At 38.2% G+C, this 23,828-nt stretch overlaps 1 protein-coding gene across 5 annotated transcripts in view; it reads left to right on the forward strand.

The window, feature by feature from the left end:
• The window catches only part of megf10 (multiple EGF-like-domains 10), a 68,477-nt gene that overhangs the window by 25,263 nt on the left and 19,386 nt on the right, over positions 1-23,828 (forward strand). For 4 of the 5 annotated variants that reach the window (XM_073873764.1, XM_073873765.1, XM_073873766.1 and 1 more), the window contains exons 5-12: positions 2,237-2,329; positions 14,309-14,555; positions 14,636-14,756; positions 14,872-15,008; positions 20,376-20,588; positions 21,074-21,248; positions 21,323-21,443; positions 23,560-23,723. In XM_073873764.1, the coding sequence (XP_073729865.1) occupies positions 2,237-2,329; positions 14,309-14,555; positions 14,636-14,756; positions 14,872-15,008; positions 20,376-20,588; positions 21,074-21,248; positions 21,323-21,443; positions 23,560-23,723 (1,271 nt within the window). Of the gene's footprint in view, positions 1-2,236; positions 2,330-11,493; positions 11,659-14,308; positions 14,556-14,635; positions 14,757-14,871; positions 15,009-20,375; positions 20,589-21,073; positions 21,249-21,322; positions 21,444-23,559; positions 23,724-23,828 lie in introns of those variants that run through there. The other variant, XM_073873768.1, reaches the window with a different exon arrangement.

Below are 23,828 nucleotides of genomic sequence, written 5' to 3' on the forward strand. Positions count from 1 at the left end.
CTGTTTCTCTGAAGTTTTACAAAAAAATAAAAAAGTCACTCAGTGATTGACAGCATGAAGCAGTTGATCGTATTTTCCTTCAACCGTTTAAGCATAAGATTTAGAGATTTATCTATTTCTCTGAAGATTATTAAGATAAATTAGGACTCATTTAGTGCTGGGCAGACAGTGAATGACAGCACAGTCTTCTTGCAACAGCGTGTTTTTAAAATATTTCATTGCTTTCTTTAAAATTGCTCAAAGTTATGACTGTTTGAAACACACTTGGCATCACATTCATGATTTTATTGTAAAATTACACTTTTTTTCGTCAATCCACGACAATTTAAAGCATAAACAATGCGCTGTCACTTTAATTGAGCGTGAGCAGTGCAGCGAAAATAGAGCCGAAGCCGAAGAGGCCAAAACGATCGCAGCACTGCTGCTACAGCGACGCTCCTGCCACGCGAGCATACGCTGCTCACGCTTGCTTTGTGCATTCTTTAAAGGTGCAGTGTGTAATTTTTAGAAGGATCTCTTGACAGAAATGCAAAATAATATACAAAACTATATTATCAAGTGTGTATAAAGACCTTTTTATAATGAACCGTTATGTGTTTATTACCTTATAATGAGACGTTTTTATCTACATACACAGAGGGTCCCCTTACATGGAAGTCGCCATTTTGTGCCGCCATGTTTCTACAGAAGCCCAAACTTTTTTACTAAGTTGTCTCCGACGATGACCTGTTTGTCCGGTGGCAGCTATCGTAGCTTCTCTATGTGTTTCAAAAGCAAGAGGTGAGCAGTGGACTGAGCCATTGGTTGCAATTCGCAACCTCACCACTAGATGCCGCTAAAATTTACACACTGCACCTTGTTAACATGGGCACCGAAAAAACATGCGCTGCTTACGCGCTGCTCACGCTTGCAGTGTGAAACCGCCATTAGATATTGATTTGAACTTAGGTCATCTACTTGTTTATTTTATTAGAGATGAACTAAAATAACTTTATTTTTATTGATTCTATGCAGAATTTACTGAAAGTTATGCTTGTTCCACTAAAGCCGTTTGTTTATGTTATTACTGACGAAACCATGAAGGTTAAAACAAAAAATATTTTCAAATTCAAAAAAATATGTAATTATGGTTTACTTTCTAGAAAATGAATTTCACATATATTTAAAACATATTTTTGGCCACAGATATTTATTTTTTTGCTGTATGCCATTTAACTATCCGCACACACACACACACACACACACACACACACACACACACACCGCACACACAAAGTGGTTAGCTATTCACTACTGCGCCAGGACCAACTGGGAAAAAGATGCCTTATTTCCTGACAGCATTGAGAATCAAAGTCATGTTTGGAGTCTGACTTTCTAACCGTAAGGCCGTTACTGTTTAATCAATGTTTGATTTAAACCCCCTCAGGTGTCCATCACAGCACATATAAACCGTGAGCATCATGTAGCTTTCATGGAGTCCTTAAGTGAACTGTACCTCACTGAGATTTAAGATGATGCACAATGACTGCATACTGTACCCAACACATAGGAAGAAAAGGATGTGAAAATGCCCAGCCTGTGGCACAGCAGATGACTTTAAACCCAACCCGCTAAACAATGACCCGCTTCAGATAAAATGAGCTCAGATGAACTGAAAAATCCCAAATGTTCACAGACTTTAGAGAGATGCCGCTGATCTAACAGCTCACATGAGAAGTCAGCACTACAACTGAAGGACCTAAAGCCATCTAACATCTCTTAGGAATTATGAAGTTAAAGAATATGCTTGCCAAATCTTAAACCATACCACAACATGTTGACCAGATGAGGGTTTAGCAGTCATCAATACACATTGTCTTGAAGGACCTGAACCCACTAGCTGACACCTTCATGAGTGAACTGAAGGAGGAAAGACTCTTTGTAGGAAGCCTAAGCTTTTATTCGAGTCTTCATTCTCCTCATCTTGTCCTCGCCGACCCCTAGGACACTATAGGGTTAAGGAGGAGGGAATTTTATGACTGACTGTCTGTTGTACAGCTTTATGGCTTTAGGTCTGGCTTTTTATTGGGTTTTAATTTGATCTTCTTGCAGAAATGTGTTGTTATTTTGTGTCTGTCAGTAGCAGTGAATCTCTGCTGGACACTGTCTCTGTGTGTGCTTTCTCCTCATGTTTGTTTTCCGCTCTTTTCATTGATGAAGTGAAACCTGATCCGAGTCTGGCTTGTTTTCACTTTAGCTGAATGTGCTGAGAAATGTGTGCATGGCCGCTGTGTGGCCCCCAACACCTGTCAGTGTGAGCCGGGCTGGGGAGGAGCCGACTGCTCCAGCGGTGAGTACTGCAGCTGTGCCCGTCTGTTACACGCACACACACACATGTTGGCATATGTGGTTTACATGGACAAATTCAATAGACACAATATTGTATTCCCCTAACCTACCCCAGTCCATAAACCCAACCGTCAAAAAACCTGCTGTCAGTCTTTAATATATGAAAAACTAGCATGTAGTATGTTTTTAAGACATTCAGTTTACAGGGACACTTCCTAAACATGTTATATTATACACTATTCATGTCCCCATAAACCACATATACCAACCCACACGCACACACAGCAACTGTGTAGATATTACAGTGTAGCAAATGTTTTGAACACAATGTCATCCCCATAATCTGAAGAAAAGAGAGAAAAGAGTGTTCTGTTGTTATGTAAAGCTCATTTAATATTTAATGGATTGGCAGTTCCTTACCTTGCAGACAGGAAACGACACACATATCTCATTTAGGTCCTCTGATCATCTGCTTCTATATGTTTATAGGTCCACATTATAGCTTCAGGGGGAATATTTTTCAGTAGTTGCGTCTCTTACCTTTGCACGTTAGAGTAGCTCCAACAATATTTAGTCTTAAAACTGGGTTCAAATTTTGCTTTATAAAAACAACAAACAAACCTAATATGCACATCCTCACCATGCCAAAGTGTACCTGTGTAAATACATACAACTGAACACTTCAAACATCAGAAACTGTAAAACAAACCCCACTTTGTTTAAGCCAAAAACACTTTGTTGTCACTTCCTTTAAGGTAATATGTTTCATTTTTTGAATGCCTGACCAGTAATAGTTGAGGTAAAATGTCTTTAAGGGAAATCATTGTTAATCTTTAAATATGATCAAACCAAAGTTCAAGATAGGGACAATTTGATTGCTCTTTATATAGCTTAATTCTGTATATGTGTCAACACAAATTAAAAAGCATATGAAGACTTTGCTTCCAAAATGCGTTAAACACCATTTTTTAAAACCAGTATTGTCTAAGGTCAGTATTTAAAAGTAAATTATTAATTTTACGCAAAATACAATATCCACCGTGTTATTCTGTCATCTTTTCTCCCTTTTTCCCCCAAAATGCAATAAACCACACTCATCCTTCTCTGATCAACAAACAAAAAATCTAAATAATACTTTGATGGCATTGATAAACTTGTGGTGGTTTTCTGTGACGGGAAAGAAACGTAAGCCATCAAAATCAAATAATTTCGTGAGAGGTACTCGGGCAACTGAAAAATGCCGGCTGTTGCTTGTTCTCACACGACAGCATCAAGCTTCTGTCATGCTAACACATTGACCCCAGAGGATCTTTTAAAAACTTTTCATTATTTTACGCAAAGCCAACGAAAATCGAGCAGGACCAAAACAACATTTTACAGCTGATCGCTGTGAAAAAAGTTCAGCGACGACGTCTTAAGTATAACCGCAGCAATGACAGTGTTCTTAATATGACAAAGTAAATGTTTTGATTAATGACATTAATGTTAATATTTTATCATTGTATACCACTAGTAAACTAAATAAATATAACATGGCAAAGATGAATGCACATTTAGATATTGATTCAGTAGATTTATAACATTTTGAAAAAAAACTTGTCATGGATTTATTGCATTTTGTGGAAAGTTTTTATAATAAATCTTTGAAAATCAAATTATGGATTTGAATTTTTAAAGCAATAAGCCCCAAGAAGCAATTTGTAGTCCTTTGTAGTTCTGTTATTTCATTGGTTCTTGTCTGATTGTCTTCCCGGGTGTGTCTTGTTATCTTGCTATACTACAGGGCTGTTGAATGCTTTATTCTGATTGGTTGAGAAATGTTCCACAGGTGTTGATTAATTTTCTTTATACCACAGGCTGTTTAATACTCGATTCTGATTGGCTGGAAGGTGTGCATTAAAACCGTTTAATGCACAGGTAGTTCCAGTCAGTTTGATTACAGTTTGAAATTAATCCACTACTATAAACATTGGTTACCATAGTAACACAGTTACACTTGCGTGAGAGACACATATATTTATGTAGACTAAATGGATGATTTTTGCATATTGTTTAATTTGTATGGTGAATATGGCAATTTTGAGAAATGGGCCCAGGCACGAGACGAAATAGAAGAATTGGAGAAGATGTTGAATAACAAAAAGCGGCACAAAGAATTAAAGTTTTCATTTGTATTGATATTGTTGTTTTTTTTGTATTAAAACCAATATTTGTTTTCTTTCAGTCATGGAAGTAAAACTAGCAGGCTTTTCATTTCTGTAAATGAATGGATAGCCTACATGATCAGTGTCATCTCAAACAATAATTTACAAATATGGAAGAAAAGGTTTGTACCGTAAAAATACTTTCTTTGTAACAAACAGGAGATTACAAACGTGCAGAGAGTTAGCACTCGGACAGCGCCATGAGTGTTTTAAAAGGAACACTTAAAAAAGATTCTTATCTCACCATATCCACAGGTACAAAGTCATCATATACAATAAATCTGTGGGGTAGCATTTTAAAAAAAACATTTCAAATCTTTATAGCACGTTTTAGCTATACAGTGCCTCCCAGAAAACGCTGCACATGGAACCATTTTTAGTGCTATATAGCACCTAAGAAGAACCATACGGGGTGATATAGCCCTACTATAACACCACATATGGTTCTACACAGGTACTACATAGGTGCTATATGACACTTAAAATAGTTCCCCCCTATGATAACGAGCCAGTGAACCACTTTTAGTGCTATTTAGCACCATTTGTTTTAAGAGTATAGGTGCACCTTAAGGGACCCAAAGTGTTGAAAAAAAAAAAAATAAATAAAAAAAATTAATTCTAAGAAAAAACAATAGTGCTTCGCACCTTTCGGATGCAAAACATTCAACATAGGCTTCAGGTGAAGCAGTTTTTATTCTTCTAACGTCTCATAATTGGTCCTCATTTATGTCCAAGAGAATCAATAATAATCTTTTACATTTGTGTGCTGCTGCGCGTCCATGTGTGTAAAAAGCAAACGCGCGTTGTCGTCTCGTTTCTAGGCACATATTACTAATGTGCTCTTTAAATAACAAAAACAATATTGCGCCATTGATTTTAGACCAGGTTTTAGTTGGGCAATGACGTAGTCTATTTTGTCATAGTTCTTTATTTATCAAGAAGATGTGTAGAATATGGCTGCTTGGTTATTGGCAGAATCATAATCATCACGTTCATTTAACATGATTACTCGATGACTTTGAAAACATGCATTAATTAAAGCTTTTTATTAAGTAAGTGTTGCAATAGGCTACACGTGTCAAAGTAGTGGTGTCTTATGGTCCAGCAGCACACAATTTATATTTTAATCGCACAATAATTGTTGTGGTGTAATTTGTTTTTTTAATTGTTTGAATAAAAAAATAGAAAATCAAAAACGATTAATTGCACAGCCCTAGTGATCATCTTTGCAGATTGATAATGAAGTGGGTATGTTTGTGTTTTTGTACAGGGATGGCAGGCCATATAAAGTTGTGTGATGTCTTGAGAGTCAGTGTGCAATGATATGACTTTAATTAGCTCTGAAAGCTCTTTGTATCGGCCCTTTTCTGGGCCACGAGACCCCAACAAAACATCCAGCGCTGAATTAAACTGAAAGAGAAAAGGCCTTTTTCATCTGCAGAGAGCAAAACAAAGAGAAGAAAATGATTGGCCAGAAAGGCAGGAAATGACCTCAGGGCTCAGCTCATGTGATGTCAAATGTGGGTCATTGCATGACAATAATACAACATACTGAGTGCATTGCTATAAGCACAAATTGCTTTTCATTTCCAGTAAATCTCTTTAGTGCTTTCCATTATTGTGAACATCAGAAAATATCACAGCTTTCTGAAGCTCTGAAGCTTTTCAATTCTTCATCAAGTCTGTAGCTGTGTCTCAATTCAAAGGCTGCGACCTTCTAAGGATGTATTTTAAGACTGATTGCGTCACAGCAGCGTGACTTGAGCAGTAGCGGCTCCAGAGATTTTCTGATGCAGGTGCTATGGGGATGCTCAACACTTAAGAGAAGGTGCTTTAAATTTTGGGGCGTTTCATTAAGGAGGTCGCATCGGACCACCCTTTATACACGCGTACACGCCTGCATTAACTAGCCTATACTCGTTCCACGACTATGTAAAGGTATTCAACACAAGGGCTATAGATACAACATACATGCCTGCCAATGTAAACCTCTGAAAATAATATTTCACAGATCTGTCACAGTCTAGCCCTGAATACAACGGAGCAGCAAACGCAGCAACAGACACTCTGCACGCTTCGGCTTAAAATGCTCAGATCACGAAATCACACAGCCAGTTACCAACACTAGTGATGAATCAGCATTGTTTCTATTGTTGAACCATCATAGGGCGACCATACGTGCCATTCTTACCGGACGCGTCCTGTCCAGGATTTTGGGTGCATCTTCTGGAAGTCGTATTTCTCGACCGCATATGTCATAGAGGATTATTATTATTATTATTACAGAAAAGCAACCGTTACATTTTAAGGTAAGAATTAAACTACGATAGTATGTCTTATGTTTTTAACTGAATGGCGTCATTCAAATACTTCCGAAATCCTGGACAGGACGCGTCCGGGAATAATGGCACGTATGGTCACCCTATAGATGTAACAATGCAGAGCCAAGATTTGTGCTTTAACCACCAAATGAATTCAATTTGTAATAGCCAACAGAGAGGAAAATCAAGCACTTATCATAGATGTCTTCACATCAAAACAGCATCATCAATGATGTTGACGGAGTCAAGGGTCCTCGTTCTCTCCGTATTTATAGCCAAAAGTGCCAGATTACTGGTCCTAGTGTCTCCACTGCTGTTCCTTGGGTAGTTTTTGGTGTATCCATTTTGTTGTATTTTACTCTGCTAAATTTCTAAACTCGCTATCAAAAACAAACTGCGTGCGTTAAGGTCAAAGGTTCACCGGGCGCTGCACCCATTGGCCAAAGAAGATCACCTGTTTGGGCCTCATGATATTTTAGACTATAATACATATTTTTTTTAAATTATTATTTCATAAAATTTTTAACAACATGAAAAGACTATTCAAACATGACATTAAAATATAAATATAAAAAATTACAGACATTTCTTGGGGGTGCTGGGCGGGTGCTATGGATATTATAGCCGGAGCTACAGCACCACCTAGCTCCTCCCTGGCACCGCCACTGGACTTGAGGATAGTAAGGCTGTCCCAAAGGATGCTTAGAATGAAGCCTCAAAATGCGTCCTCATTTCTCTGCGATGTTAAGGATAGAACGAATGGATCCTTAACAGCCGAGGATATCCCAAGTGTCAGGATTTCGGAACAGAGAGAACCCAAACGCAGACACGTATTACAGAAAACAGGAATTTATTAAATAACAGAAACAAAAAAAAACACGAGGGGGCAAATGAACAGAACAAACGCTAATAAACACAGAGCTACACTAAACTTAACATATAAACAAAACATATAACACTAAACTTTAACTAGAACATACTACACTTAACTTGAACTGGAACACACTGGAAACAACGACTGGCATGAAACAACATAGTAACACAGACGAACCCGGACTGAACAACACACATAAGGACTCTTAAACAGGGAGAAAGTAAATGACATACACCTGGAACTAATTACAAGTAAGGGATCGGGGAAAAAGTGCAGAGACCCGGGAAATGCGTGGTCAGAATAAATCAATACAAAAACCACACATCTCCCACATGAAACATTGTACTGTCAGAACCCTGCCATGCTGACTAGATCTAAATTACAAAGAAGGATCTGGCAGGATTCTGACACCAAGAGTCATTGCGCGTCTGCAACGGCTGCATATATTGGCTGGATATTCTAAAATAAACAATTAAAACCTTTATTAGATAAAGTGTATTTATCAGAAAACATTTTTCTTGTCACTGCTTTAAGTATTCTAAGTTATATTTTGTGTTAATATTATTTTGTTTAGGTTGCGTATATTTCTAATCTACATTGTGTCATATTTTCTAAAATAAATTCATATTTTTCTGATTTCATATTTATTTCAATAACTCAGAAACGTCTCTGCTGGGTGACGCAATTATGGGTCCTCTGAAGGTTAGACCGTCTCATTTCAGTTTTCTTGGCGAACTTCTGAGGCTGCCATTTTTTAAGGTCGCATCCTTAGAAGGTCGCAGCCCTTGAATTGGGACAGAGCATGGCTGAATCCGAAATCGCATACTTACTGTGTAGGTACTGAATTTCATTGGGTACCTACTTAACGTGCGCTAAGGCAGTATGTACGTTCGCGTTAAGTATGTACAGCATTCGCCATGTTGACGTTATCATGTGACATATGACGTAGTAGACTTGTTCGAGTTCATGCGGAACCACAAGAATCAACAGGAGATTGACATCACAATACCGCGAGAGCAACTCGAAATCAGAGTTCTCCGTGTGATTTTTGGAATCGCTCTCACGGTACTTTGATGACATCCAGCTGTTGGTTCTTACAGCGGTGCATAAACTCGAACAAACCTAATAACAGACATGAAAACGTATGCGTGTGTATGAGGGACAGGTGCACTAACACCTGATTGCATCAGTAACTTGATCTGTAACAGTGTTACAGATATATTACACATTATTTTGTAGGGGACAAAATAAGTAAAACAAGCAGATTGTAATTTAATATCTATTGTCAGATGACAGCTGTGCTTGAATACAAACTAGACAATGCAGGCAATGTGATTATATACATTTTAGTGAAGCAATCTCTTGTATTTACTTAAAACGACAGGAAACATGAATAAAAAAATGAATGAATAAAACCATCACAATAAACTTTCCCATATGAAACAAAAGTTTATTCAAATGTATTTTTCTAACAAACCATCACATATTTACTGTCAGCTCAACACAGATGTGACAATTCTACAGCTTTATTTTCATGAATCAGCTGAGCACTTTGTGGTATATCCTGGCCGGTCTGTGCGTGAAGTCAGGGTGCTGAGGAACAGTCCTGTGTAACGTATCAAAATCACCCGATTGGTTGGTCTCCGGTCGATTGCTTTGTTTTCCCGTGGCATCATGGGAAAGCTGGGATAGAAGTGTCCATCCGATGCACGCTTCAGAATAGGGGCGGACTCAGTAGGGCATCCGGGGATTTCTCGCCTACTGATTTTATGGATACTGAGGATTCGGACGTACTACTCTGTTCACGTGCTGTTTCCCCTACTACATTTTCAGTAAGTAGGCGGTTTCGGACAATACTTAAGTACACGTGCCTCTGAATCTCGCGAGAAATAGTCCAAAATCCCGCTAATTCTCGCCTACCCTTTTACGTATACTGAGGTTTCGGACATACTATTCGTTCGCCTACTGCTTTTTGCCTACTATATAGTATGGCAGTATGCGATTTCGGATTCAGCCCATGTGTCTGATTGTGGGCTGTGGTCCAGCGTTTCAGTGTTGTGTTTAAAGATCAGAAGTGCATTGATGTGTTAATCTCATAAACAGATGCTTATTTCTAACTCTTATTTTTTTGGGGGGGGTTTGAATCAAGTGTGTGTGTTGTGATATCATCTTTGTCATGTGAGATAAATTCCCTCATTGACATTAAGATGAAATCACATGAACGATTCTTTGACTTTAAGAGTATCACAGTCTGTAATGTAAAACATATAAGGATGCATAACATAATAATATTGAATAACATTAATGTAGACAGTGTTTGTTGTTGTTGTTGTTTTTTTTTAACTGGGTCACATTTTACTAAAGCACTTATGTGAATAATACAGGGTTGTCTAGCCTGAAGAAACATTAAGGTTGTATTAAAACATTAGCCCGATTTATAGTTGTGCGTAAGCTCTACGCGGTAGCTACGCCGTAGGTTATCTGTAGCCTGTGCGTAGCTCTACGTGCACCTCGCAAAATTTTTAACAGCGCATCAGATCTATGCGGACCGCAAGCGCTGTGATTGGTCCACCAGAACCCCTCCCGTCAGGTAAAAAAACTGCGTCATAGGTATTTCAGTTTGTGACGGTGAAAACAAAGATGAGCAAGTTGAGGAGTGATTTAACTCAAACTGCATCAAACGTCGCTGTTTATTTACTTCCACCATTGCTGGTCTTCTCAAATTATACACAACAAGTTGCTGTTTCTTAATTAATTTCTTACTTTCTTTAATTAAGCTTTTTATCTGTATATAAAATTAACAGCGTAATACAGGGGTCCTACATGCATTCAAAACATTGGCGGCTTGCACTAAAAAGTGAATATGAATATAAAGGGGTCATATTATTGGTGTTCCCAGAGTACATATGTGAAGCTTTAGCTTAAAATACCCCACAGATAATTTATTATAACATGCTAAAATAACACTTTGTAGATGTGAGCAAAAATTTGCAGTTTTTGGGTGTGTCCTTTAAAATGCAATGAGTGATAAAATACAAACACTGATCACCATAATGGTGGTTTGATGACTCTTGCTGTGAAACTCCAAATAAGAGAAAATTGAGTTTTATCTTTAGAAAAAAATCCTGAAACTTGCCGGTTGTACTTGACGAGTGATCTGATGCAAGCCAATTCGAGGGAAGTCTCGGGTCACCTGCCTGCCAAAACTCTGTGTATGTACATAGACACTCATTTGTCCAGCCCACCGCACATAGACTATACAGTATAAGCGTGAGTCTCCATGCCTTCCCAATTCGTCCAACATCCCTCCTCATCTTCTTCTTCACTGCTCGTTTTCTTCCTCTGTGCAATTTTGGGGAGTGAACTTTTGGCGCTGGAGCCTTCAAGGACAGCAAGCCAAGTTTGTTTACACTTCATTATTAAGACTGAATGGGCAGGCGATCTTTTGAAATTAACCATATGGTTTTAATACAGTAAAAGTGTGGCTTTTTGGAGCATGGATTAGCATTTGTACAACCATAGTTTTACTGTAGTAATCATGTGTTGTTTTATTTGTAGTAAAGCTGTGGTTAAAGTTCTTATGAGAAAGAGAAGAAGCAGCAGGTGTCGGGTTCAGATGGGGGACTCGAGCACTCGATTTAGATGTTTTCATTCATTTGAGAAAGATGCCAGGTGTGACTTCACTTTCACATTAGTGTGTATCATGTTGTTGTTTGACTTTAGGAGTTTATTTGTTGTGTTTGTTAAAATCATTGGCTGTGTTTTTCTCTGAGATCTGTGAGGTTTAGAAACAGCTGTGGGATTATGAGCTTCTTTGAGTTTCACATTTTCCTGAGATGGTTGCCAGATTGTTGCGAGCTGTCTGTGAGAAATGCTGGGAGAATTAAAGAGTGTCATGATGATGTCATGTGTGTCCAACTCTTACTGACAGGTGCTGCTCTTTATCTTATGTTTTAGTTTTGTTAAAGTGTTCGGGTCAACCAAACCAACACAGTTATTAAAACCAATGATTTAATATTGACCTGTATCATGATTTTCTTTCAGTCGGTATAAACTGATAAGAACTCCATGTATGATCATTCGTTTTAGAGATAAAAGGCCAGATTTACTAAACGGGGCAAATTAGCATAAGAGCGCAATTTCAAAAAAGCGCTGATGGGAGTGGTTACATCTGCAGGTTATTTACTAAAAAAGCGCAAATTAAATAACACAGGCGCAACAGCTGATTTCCATAATGACCAATGCAATCTACTAAAAGCAGCGCAAATTAATTCAGAGACAAGCAGAGCCGACGAGGTGCTGATGATCTACTAACGCCTGATGAGCTTAAGTTCAGCACCACGAATATTACATCAAAACCATCATACACTGACAAGAACTGGAAGACAAAAAATTAAGGTTTACAAGAATTTTTGAAACTATTGTGTGACTACTCTTTTGTTTCCTCCAGCAAATAAAAAAATAACATGGCTTTTCAAACAATCATTTTGAATATGTTCCTCTGGCATTCCAAATAAACTGTCCTGTGCCTTGTACCACACGCTCTCTGATCTCTGCAGTGCCTCTTTTTTTAGCAACAATTGCAGCCATTTCAAGGAGATGGTCCTCACTGCAGAACACGACATCTAGGGGGCGAGGTTGGATCTCGATCCAACTCCTCCCCTTTATATACTTTGTTCTGCCAAATGAACCAGAATATTTGCGTTGTTGCAGCCCGCAATTAGTTGCAACTTGTGGTTGCCAACGTTTGATCTTATCAGTTTAAATGTACATTTGATTAATAATATAGTCGAGAATGATTCATAAATTAGTTAGTAGGCTAATGATCACAGTTAGTGTAAGTGGAGGTAAAGGGAGACGTTTCTGATAGTGTGATATCACTGAAGGGATTTATTTGTACATTATCCCACTTATTACACAGTTATTCCTATACGAATATATATAAAAACAGAAATTAATTTGATATCTTTTATTAGCACATTTTAAAAAAAAGTAAACGGAGGGAAACCTGTTTCCTAATGTCTGTAAACAAATACGCGTTAAAACAAGTTCAAAGTCCATACAAGATAAACATTTATTCATTTCTAAATAAATTGCCATATATATGTTTATAATTATGCATATTTATACTGTATACATTCATAGGTATTAAACTGCATGTGGTAAGATTACTTATAGTAACGTTACCCAAAATGTTTTACTCAAAAACATTATAGCAAAAAACGTACATTTCACCTTAAAAGGCACTACTTTTATTGTGGTCATAAGTAAAGTTTGCTTTTATGTCAAAAAATAACTTAATTTAGTTACTACTTAATGCAGAAATGGTAACGCAACAACAGGTGTATGACATGTCTTGTGGTCAGTGTTGGGTGTAACTAGTTACTAAGTAATTAGTTACTGTAATTTAATTACTTTTCCCTTGAAAAAGTAAAGTAAGGGATTACTCTTATTTTTCTTGTAATCTAATTACAGTTACTTCTGATGTAACTAAATACTATAATACAATAATGGATTTAACATGGTTTTAGTTTACAATTCTCATTATAAACTGGTTGATTATTAGCATTGATATTAATGAGATGTTTATTAATACTTAATAGCACATATTAATTCCTGATTCTGCAAAACCTTATTCTACATCCTTAACCCTCCTCATTTCTACCAGTACTTAAAATTAACAACTTCTTTATTATTAATAAGCAGTAGTTGGAGTATATTGAGGCAAAAGTAGTTAAAAGTTAGTTAATAGAGAGAATTGGACCCTAAAGTGGGACCAGAATAATTTAGAAAGTAATTAGTAAGTAATTAAATACTTTTTGGAGAGAGTAATTTGTAAAGTAATCTAATTACATGATGAAGATGTAATAAGTAACTAGTAATTAATTACTTTTTTTAAGTAACTTACCCAACAATGCTTGTGGTAAACTGCCGACCAATCAAAATGCAGTGGGAAGAGATCTCTGGATCTGGATCCAGCTCCGCCCCCTGGATATCATGTTCTGTAGTGTGGCGCTACTGATTTCAAGTGCAAAAGGATTTAGGTCATGCTTTTTTCGGCGTTAAATAATGGCACAAATACCAGTAATATAACATGCGCAAGTGTGTTTAAATAGCAATATTAGTAAATCTCATTGCATGATTCATTTAAATAATCATCTCCAATAAATTTTTAGTCTGAAAGGGAAACTCCTAGAAATGCAAATGCAATAAAGTCAGTCGCAAAAATAACTAGACCACACCTTCTGCGTTTATTATCCACTTAGTAACTCCAGACAGTTTTTATTTAGCGCCAAAATGATGACAAGCTGTTAGTAAATCTTGCCCATAGTCTAGCACAGGGGTCACCAATCCTGCTCCTGGAGGGCCGGTGTCTCTGCAGAGTTTAGCTCCGACCTTAATCAAACACACCTGAAGCACATTAATTAGCTGAGACACCGGCCCTCCAGGAGCAGGATTGGTGACCTCTGTGCTAGCATATATGCTGCTTATCAGTGTCAGTACAGTATGTATAGACGCCATGATTGTAAATAACAGCACGTGCGTGCAGAAACTTGAAGGTTTGTGTGTTTTGTGTGTAGCGTGCGACAGCAGTCACTGGGGTCCGCACTGCAGCAGTCGCTGTCAGTGTAAGAACGGGGCGTTGTGTAACCCCATCAGCGGAGCCTGCATCTGCTCACCCGGGTACCGCGGCTGGCGCTGCGAGGAGATCTGTGAGCGCTCCACCTACGGCAACAACTGCCAACAGACATGCCAGTGCCAAAACAACGCCACGTGCCACCACGTCACCGGAGAGTGCGTGTGCAGTCCGGGTTACACGGGAGCGTTGTGAGTCTGACCTCCTTACAACCATACAACTGTGTATCTGTCACGTATCAGTGTGTCTGATCTGTGTTTGATTTGTGTAGCTGCGAGGATCTGTGTCCTCCGGGAAAACATGGACGTCTGTGCGAGGAACGTTGTCCGTGTCAGAACGGAGGCGTGTGCCATCATGTGACAGGAGAATGTTCTTGCCCGCCCGGTTGGATGGTGCGTATCACTTTAGAAATACTGTAAAGTCTCGGCCTGGTGTGATTATAATGAAGCTGTAGGTCATGATATCATTGTAATGCTTTTGTAAACACTCAGATGTGTCTATGTTTAGGGTACGGTGTGCGGACAACCGTGTCCTGCCGGACGCTTCGGGAGGAACTGCACACACGAGTGTCAGTGTCATAATGGAGCAAGCTGTTCATCGTCTACAGGACAGTGTGTGTGTAGTGCAGGATACACAGGAGAGAGGTATACACACACACACACACACACATACAGTACACACTTCATTGAAACACAAGAGCTGATGCAGACTGTTAGCCGTGGCTGGCAGCAGCAGAATGTGCAGCAGCTATAATTACAGTATACAGTGCAGCATGTATTTAAATGCAGGAATAGAAACACAAGTGCATTTTTATGAGTTAATAAGAGCTTTGGCTTCAGCAGACGTCACTCTCTTACCCCAGTTTTACCCTGATTTCACCACACCCTACTGCCTGGAAAATAATCACATCACAGCCACAGGGAGGAGATCACCAGTGTGTGTGTTTATATGAGGAGCTCAGATGGTAAAGCCTCTTAAATGCCACCTCCCTTAAAAACAAAATAATGATATTAACTCTTGACATGTATTATACGTTCATCAAATACTTTCACTTTAAATCTGCTTAATCTCAGCCTCAGACCATTCAGAAATACTGCTTTATTGGCAGAATAGGCTTTATGCCCAGCTGCACTACTTCCTGGACTTCAGCCAGCTCCTTGTTTCCTGTCTGCCATTATTGAACAAACTGATAAACAAAGGTGTGTCTGATTATTGTTGTTGTGACTACTGAGGTCAGGCACACCTGGATTACTCAGTTTGTCCAATAATGGCAGACAGGAAACAAGGAGCTGGCTGAAGTTCAGGAAGTAGTGCAGCTGGGCATATTAGGAGAAGCGTAGTGCTGAGCAGGTTTACAAGTTTATACTGAATACTGAATTTAATATACCCCCATACCGGTGTGTGACACAAACACGTGTGCCACTGTTTGAGAGGGGTCCCTTTTCACTTTTGCACTGTGGTGAGTTTTACAGCTGTATGTGCCACACTGTGATCAGTTTTTCTGACAGTGCGAGCAGGGACTGGTGCGACAAAAATGAATTTTTACCGTTCATTTGCACAACTCGTCAATTGTTATATGTCACCATGCGCTCAGTTAATCTACTGATATAACGTTATTCAGTAAAGTAAAATAGGAAATAGTGGCGGGCATTGGTTAGACACTGCAGAGCATTACAGATGAGAACATTACAGATGAGAATAAAGGTCTTAGATAACAGGTGCCCAGGTCAGGTCAGGAAAGCTGGATAGAAGAAGAAAAACGCGTAAAGGATAAAAATATGGATATAACCTTCATCTTATTACAATATGCTAAATGGATAACACTGGATATAACTTATTGTATATGTAGTTTAATAAAATAGTGTATGTTACCTGCAATAAATCAATTACATCCTAACTAGTAGTTGTATTTGCTAGCTGCTGACCTAAGATCAGCTTAGGGAATCTCTATGGCTAATATTAAAGAAATCTACAGTGGCAAAAAAAGTTTGTGAACCTTTTGGAATTTCATGGTTTTCTGAATAAATTTGTCATAAAATGTGATTTGATCTTCATCTACAAGTCAAGGCTATTGACAAACATAATGTGTTTACAAATAATTACACACAAAAATTATGGTCTTTATTAAACTCACTCATTCAACATTCAAAATGGCAGTGGAAAAAAGTAAGTGAACCCTTAATAACTGGTTGACCGGCAGCCGTAACCTCAAACAGGCACTTCCTGTGGCTGTGGATCAGAATTTTAGCACATTCTTCCTGACAGAACTGCTTTAGCTCGGTCACATTCTTATGTGTATGGTCCTCTTTAATTTAATCCATAACATCTCTATTTGGTTGAGGTCTTGGCCTCTCCAAAAGGCAGATTTTTTTTCTGAAGCCATTCTGTTGTGGACTTGCTCCAGTGTTTTGGGTCATTGTCCTGTTGCATCACCCACCTTCTACACAGACATTCTCACATTATCCTGAAGAATTGCCTGATATATTTGGGAATTCATCTTCCCCTCAATGATGGCCAGGCCCTGATGCAGCAAAGCAGGCCTAAATCATGATGTTTCTTCCACCATACTTTACAGTGAGGATAATGTGTTCATGATGAAATGTCAGGCCAGTTCTACGCCAGATGTAACACTGTGTGTTTTTCATAATTATTCAATTTTAGTTTCATCAGTCCACAAAACATTTTGCCAATACTGCTGTACAGTGTCAATGTGCTCTTTTGCAAACTTCAGGCATGCACCAATGTTGTTTTTAGTAAGCAGTGATGTCCTTCATGGTGTCCTGCCGTGGACTCCCTGCTTCTTCAGTGTTTTATGTATTGTAGACTCATGAACAGACATGTTAGTAAGTTACAACTATGCCTTTAAATCTTTGGCTGTCATTTGGGGTTGTTTCTTTACCTCTTTGATGAGTCTTCATTGTGCTCTTGATGTCACTTTGACTGGGCGCCTCTTCTTGGTAGAGTAACAGCATTCCCAAAGTGTTTCCATTTGTAGATTGTTTGCCTAATTGGTGAATTTCTAAAGTCTTTGAAATAACTTTGTAACCCTTTCCAGCTTCATGTAAAGCAACAATTCTTGATCGTAGCTCCTCTGAGAGCTCTTTTTGGCAAGGCGTGACATAAGCGCGTTCTTCTTGTGCAGAGCAAACTCCAAAAGTTTGAGGGGTTTTTATCAGTCAAAGTAGCTGTAGTCCAGGAATTGGCAACTTTGGTCCTGGAGGGCCGGTGTCCTGCAGAGTTTATCTCCAACTTGCCTCAGCACACCTGCCTAAAAGTTTTTAGTATGCCTAGTAAGACCTTAATTGGCTGCTTCAGGTGTGTTTAATTATGGTTGGAGATAAACTCTGCAGGACACCGACCCTCCAGGACCGAAGTTGTCCATCCCTGCTGTAGTCCATACCTCAAAATGTATTATCTTTGGGGCTGTTTACACTTGGTATTAAGATGTGTTTTCATCGATCGGATCACAAGTGGACGAGAGAGACACATCACGTTTACACCTGGTATTTAAATCCGTCTCTTTTGTCCCACTCGACCGCTTCTATCCTGAATACTGTGAGGGGGCGGTCTGTCGAGACGGTGGGCGAGTTTCTCTGCTGTCATTCAAACGCGAGCGGGAGTAATTATGAGTTTAAATGGACGCAAACTAATATTATGTCGGAGTGCACTGCTTGTTTAGCAAGTAAACATGCTGCACAGTGTTTTGTACATGTATATGTTAAAGCTTTCTCTGAATTTTCAGCGCAATTGATGAAATAAGATCGCTCAACTTTCACACGCTTTCAAAACGAAACTACGGAGATCAGCCGCTTTAGTTTTATAAATGAAAGGCTAAAAATAGCTCTGTTCACCGTATGTTCACGCCAGAAGTCAAAAAAAGACGTAAAACTGGTGTTTAATACCTCAGATTAGATAAATGGGCGGAGAGAAGGCGGTCGCGTTGCCTGTGGCTGTTTGAACGCATTCAACCAGATGTGTGTTCCGCAACTCCAAAGCGATCCGACCTCTGGATGTGGTTGAAAGTGGACGAGCTCAAAACGTTTTGAACACCGTTTACACCTGGCATTAACTTCGTCCACTTGTGATCCGATCGACGAAAACGCATGTTAATGCCAAGTGTAAACAGCCTCTTAATGTGTGCTAAAACCTCCAATGAGCTTTTTAAGGTCATTAACTCAAGAGTTCACATACCTTTTTCACAAGCACTATGAAGTTTTTTGGTTGTTTTTCAATAAAGACATGGATGATTAGAATTATTTTTAGACATTACTTTTGTCAATATCCTTGACTTAGATGAAGATCAGATCACATTTTATGACAAATTTATTCAGAAAACCATAAAATTCTAAAATGTTCACATACTTTTACTTGCCACTGTATATTTTGCTAATATGTAGTACTGTGTAGTTTATCTGCGCTGGAACTTGATGGATTAGTAGTATTAGTGCAAGTTTAACACCTTTTTCTCTTTGTTTATATATTATGTGTGCAAGTTGCCCTTTAATGCTGTTCAGTTGTTAAAGAAGTAATAACTTTGCAGTTAAAGGTCATACACAAGGTTTATTTACAAGAAAACATATCAGGTGCACTTTAAAGGTTTTGCATCTGAGCTCTTTAATTATTAAAAATCATCATTTGATATTTCCTATACAGTTCTTTTTGGTTCTCAAATCTGATTGGCTGAGAGCCTTTTCCAGCCATTATGTCATTTGTAGTGTTGTTTGCATCTGAGCTCCTCAATTGTTAATATATGATATATTGTTAAAATCATTAAAGTATAAAAATGAAAGTTTATTTAACTAAGTTTGGTAGGATCATGGTCATGTGATCCAACCAATCAGCACGAAGAGGTGTCTATAAATAACCGCCCCTCACATCTGTCCTGTGAGTTTGTGCAGCATCCCTCCTCCACCCCATCACTTCACTCTCAGCTAGTTTCATTTATCCAAGTTAAAGATGGGTGAGTATTCTGGGCTTAAACAACAAGCTCGGAGCCCTCCCCTCGGACAGCACCCCAAATATGCTTTATCTCAATCCCTATTGATAACATGTTAAAGAGTAACTAAACCCTAATCCAACTTTTTTTAGTTAAAGATCTGTAAAAATGATGCTTTATTAGTGCTGTTCATTGTTTTTAGTAACTTTTTTGACATTTGGATATAAAGTGTTTCAAAACTACAATATATGGTGTAAAAACGTCTGAGTGCTGCCCTCTTCAGGTTGTACAGTGGCTACTGCAGTTAAATTTTCCTATTGGATGTTGGGTCCAAAAAATAACTCGTGACGTAAGCAGGTTCAAGATCACCACGCCCTTGTTACGATCTCCCCACACACTTAGTTTGTCCCCTCTATCTCTGACTTTTCTTGCATTTTTCAAATATTGCCAGTGGGTGGAGTCAGGCTCTGACCAGGGCTTTAGTTACGCTTTAATGCCAACTTGTAAAATGAATTTTAAAAGGGTATTATGGTGCGTGAATGCGTGATTACCATAAAAATGCAAACTCACAATTTTTTTTAGGCAAATAATTAGAAATAGGCATGTACAGCAATTTATGTTTTTCCAAAATATTACAGCGGGGGGCATGCCCCGTACCCCCCCATCCACACAATGTTTACACCTTTATCTTACCCATTACCTGTTCAGATCCCTCATATTTAACCTTTAATAGGGCCATTGTTTGATTCAGCTATGAGTCAGGTTGCTTTTACTTTCAGAATCAACACACAGCATCTCTTCACCTTCATTTACATATTATGTGGAAAAATTGGGATATTGTGAGTTTCAATTACTGCATTGCTATGAAAGATGTCCTGACCTGCCGGATTACTGTGTTTCCTTTTGCAATATACAGTAATGAGTAACTGTTAAATTAGATATATGCCATATGATATTACTTTCAAAAAGTCAACTAAGGATTTAAAAAAGTTAAAGGCTTTTTTGCAGGTAATTGGTGGTATGTTAAGGATGATTGGAGAAATATGATGAAGATTGAGTGATTGTGTGTTGTCAGGTGTCAGGATCAATGTCCTGTTGGCTCTTATGGAGTGGACTGTATGCAGACGTGTGCTTGTGTGAACGGTGCTCAGTGTTATCACGTGAGCGGAGCGTGTCTGTGTGAACACGGATACACGGGCGAGAGATGTGAGGAGCGTAACTGTCCCGACGGCCTTTACGGTCTTAAATGTGACAAGAAATGTCCCTGTCACACCAATAACACACGCAGGTAAGACAAACCTCTCTTCTCATCATTCACTCATTCATTTAGTTCAGCCACATACTCGTAACAATCATATTTCTCTTCATGTTTACTGACGCTTGAAGGGTTGATTTATAAAGTATTGTGTAAGTGTAAGAGTGCATGGTGTGTGTGTTTAAAGCACAGTTGGTGATTGTTTAGATGAAACAGACAAGCACAGCTGACTGTAGTGTAGTGTATGTGTATGTGTCAGATGTAAGAGCAGCTGTTATTGGCTGTACAGCTGCTTTGATACTGCAGTCAGGTACTGAACAACACAACAACAACAACTGATGCTGTAAGAAGAGATTTGACTGATGCTTTACTGTTAGGACAGAGAAATAACGCTAATATGAATGTGTTCACTAAAACTACAGCATAAAATAATATAAATAAAACCTGAAGAAAGTTTATGAACCACTCCTAATCCTAAAGAAAAGATGTGTTGTCATGTTTGGTTGTGTCTGTCTCAGCTGTCACCCTATGACGGGCGAGTGTTCATGTAAGCCAGGATGGGCGGGGTTATACTGTAATGAGACGTGTGCTCCTGGTTTCTATGGTGAAGCGTGTCAGGAGGTTTGCAGCTGTCAGAACGGTGCCGACTGTCACGGTGTGACGGGCGAGTGCGTCTGTGCGCCCGGATTTAAGGTACAAACAGTCATGTTGGTCTTGTAATAATATAAGTGAGAAATCTCCACATTGATCCCTGACTGTGTTCACAGGGCACAGATTGCTCCATCACGTGTCCCATCGGTACATACGGCATCAACTGCACCTCTCGGTGTTCCTGTAAGAACGGAGCCGCTTGCTCACCGATAGACGGATCGTGTTCCTGTCATGCAGGTGATTTTTTCACATTTATCTCTTCTTGTATTAGTGACCTTTATAATAAATACTACCCAGTGAAAATGAGGGAAACGTGTCCCTTTAGATGTTTTGAGCCAAGTGGATTTTGCATCTAACCTCAAAATCTATTAAGCCTCTTTTCATCTGTCACTTTGTTTCATTTGCAAAATATCATCAGTTCTTCAATTTTCTGAGATTTTGTGCTTTATTCTGTAAACAATGTTTTATAAATGAATTATACAGACGCAACAGCGCTGGCACGATTATTGTGCATTGTGTGTCGTGAATAACTGTGTACAAAGATGATAGTTCAAAGTCCATTTCTTAATGTTTATATTCACCACTAGAGGAGGCGCTGAATCACTATGTGCTCCGATTCAGAGGTCAAATATGATGCAAAAATGCTTTCCTATAATCATTTTATATAAAATATGTTGGTAACACAATAAGGTTGTACTTGGTAACAATTAGTTAATGCATTAGCTAAAATAAATTTAGAAATACATAAATAAATATAAAAATACATTTTGTAAAACAGAAATGGAGCAACAATAATAAAATTCAAAGTTGATACTTTTGCTAAAACAATATATTTATTTATTTATTTATGTCTCCATTTATTTATTTATTTCTATATCTACCGTATTTTTCGGTCTATAAGCTGTGTTTTTTTCATAACTTGGCTGGTGCTGCGTCTTAAAGTCAGGTGCGCCTTGTAAGTCAGTATGAATTAATTTTGACATTTATGTTTCAAGAGACATCATTACTGTCTACAGCCGCGAGAGTCCGCTATATGCTGCTTCTGTATTTATGTAATTCAATGGATTCTGTAATGTGGAATGACGAGTATGCGAACCTCATGCTAGTTGGCTTGTTCGGTTAATTTAGCCCAGGGGTGCCCAACCCTGTTCCTGGGGGGATACCGTCCTGCAGATTTTAGCTCCAACCCCAATCAAACACAGCTGAAGCAGCTAATCAAGGTGTTCAGGGTTGCTTGATAATTACAGACAGGTGTGTTGGAGCTGAAGTCTGCAGGATGGTAGCCCTCCAGGAGCAGGGTTGGGCACCCCTGATTTAGCCTATTCAACCTTCCAGGTAAGTTCTGTATGCTATGGTTTATCGTTTAAATAACTGATCATATTACTTTAACGTACAGACACCTATTCAGCCTGCTGTTCTGTATGCTATTGTTTAGTTGAATAACTTGCCTTTCCAGATTAAATGTCTGTTCTTCGGCTTGGATTTTGTGAAATGATTTTCTAAATAAATGCGACGTATATATGTTAGTTCGTCTTAATGACGCATTTTTTACATGATGCGGCTTATATTCTGGTGCGGCTTATAGTCCGGAAAGTACGGTATTTATTTACTTTTGCTTTTATTTATTTCTGTATTTCTACATTTATTTTTTTATGCATTTATTAATTTATTTCTACTTTTATTTATTTTTGCATTTATTTATTTATGTATTTCTACATTTATTTTTTTTGTGCATTTATTAATGTATTTATTTCTACTTTTATTTTTTTATGCATTTATGTATTTATTCATTTATTTATTTCTACATTTATTTTTTCATGCATTTATGTATTTCTACATTTATTTGTTTATGCATTAATTAATTAATTAATTTCTTTATTTCTAGTTTTATTTATTTATGCATTTATTCATGTTTTATTTATGTATTTCTACATTTATTTATTTATATACATTTAAGCCATTTTTCATCCTCCATAGCACTATTGTGTGTTACACCTTATAAACATAACTGCTTCATGTGCAAAGTAATATTTCACATGAATATCTGTAGGTAAGTCCATTTGTTTACTGGTGTTGTGGCTGCATTTGAAATATTCATTTATAGAGACGCATAGCCAACAAGATACCTGCAAAATATAAATCAACCGCTCACAGTCACCGGTAATAAGGCTTTTAATGTAGCACTAAATCTTTATGGAGAACTTTAAGGCAGCTCACATTAAACTAAAGTTTCTCTGGAGGCATTTTCAATTGAATAGATTTAAGTGCATAGATATAATATAATTTTTCTAGTATAATTAAGGGTGATTTATGATTTTCAGCTTGTATGTTTATCATGTTTCCTGTCATGCAGGTTGGCACGGGGTGGATTGCTCCATTAACTGTCCCAGTGGCACCTGGGGTCTGTCCTGTAATCTGACGTGTGTTTGTGGTAATGGAGGCTCATGCAGCGCTCTGGATGGCAGGTGTACATGTACCCCAGGCTGGAGAGGAGACAAATGTGATCTGCCATGTCATGTTAGTTTCTCAATAACATCACACTTTATACATGCACATGATATCAGTCTCAAAGCCTGTTTTCAATGTAATATTCCTTTTCTTTTATTGTCCTATTGAATGGTA

This window comes from Misgurnus anguillicaudatus, chromosome 12 (genome assembly GCF_027580225.2).
Source record: "Misgurnus anguillicaudatus chromosome 12, ASM2758022v2, whole genome shotgun sequence".
In the NCBI taxonomy this organism is placed as follows: domain Eukaryota; kingdom Metazoa; phylum Chordata; class Actinopteri; order Cypriniformes; family Cobitidae; genus Misgurnus; species Misgurnus anguillicaudatus.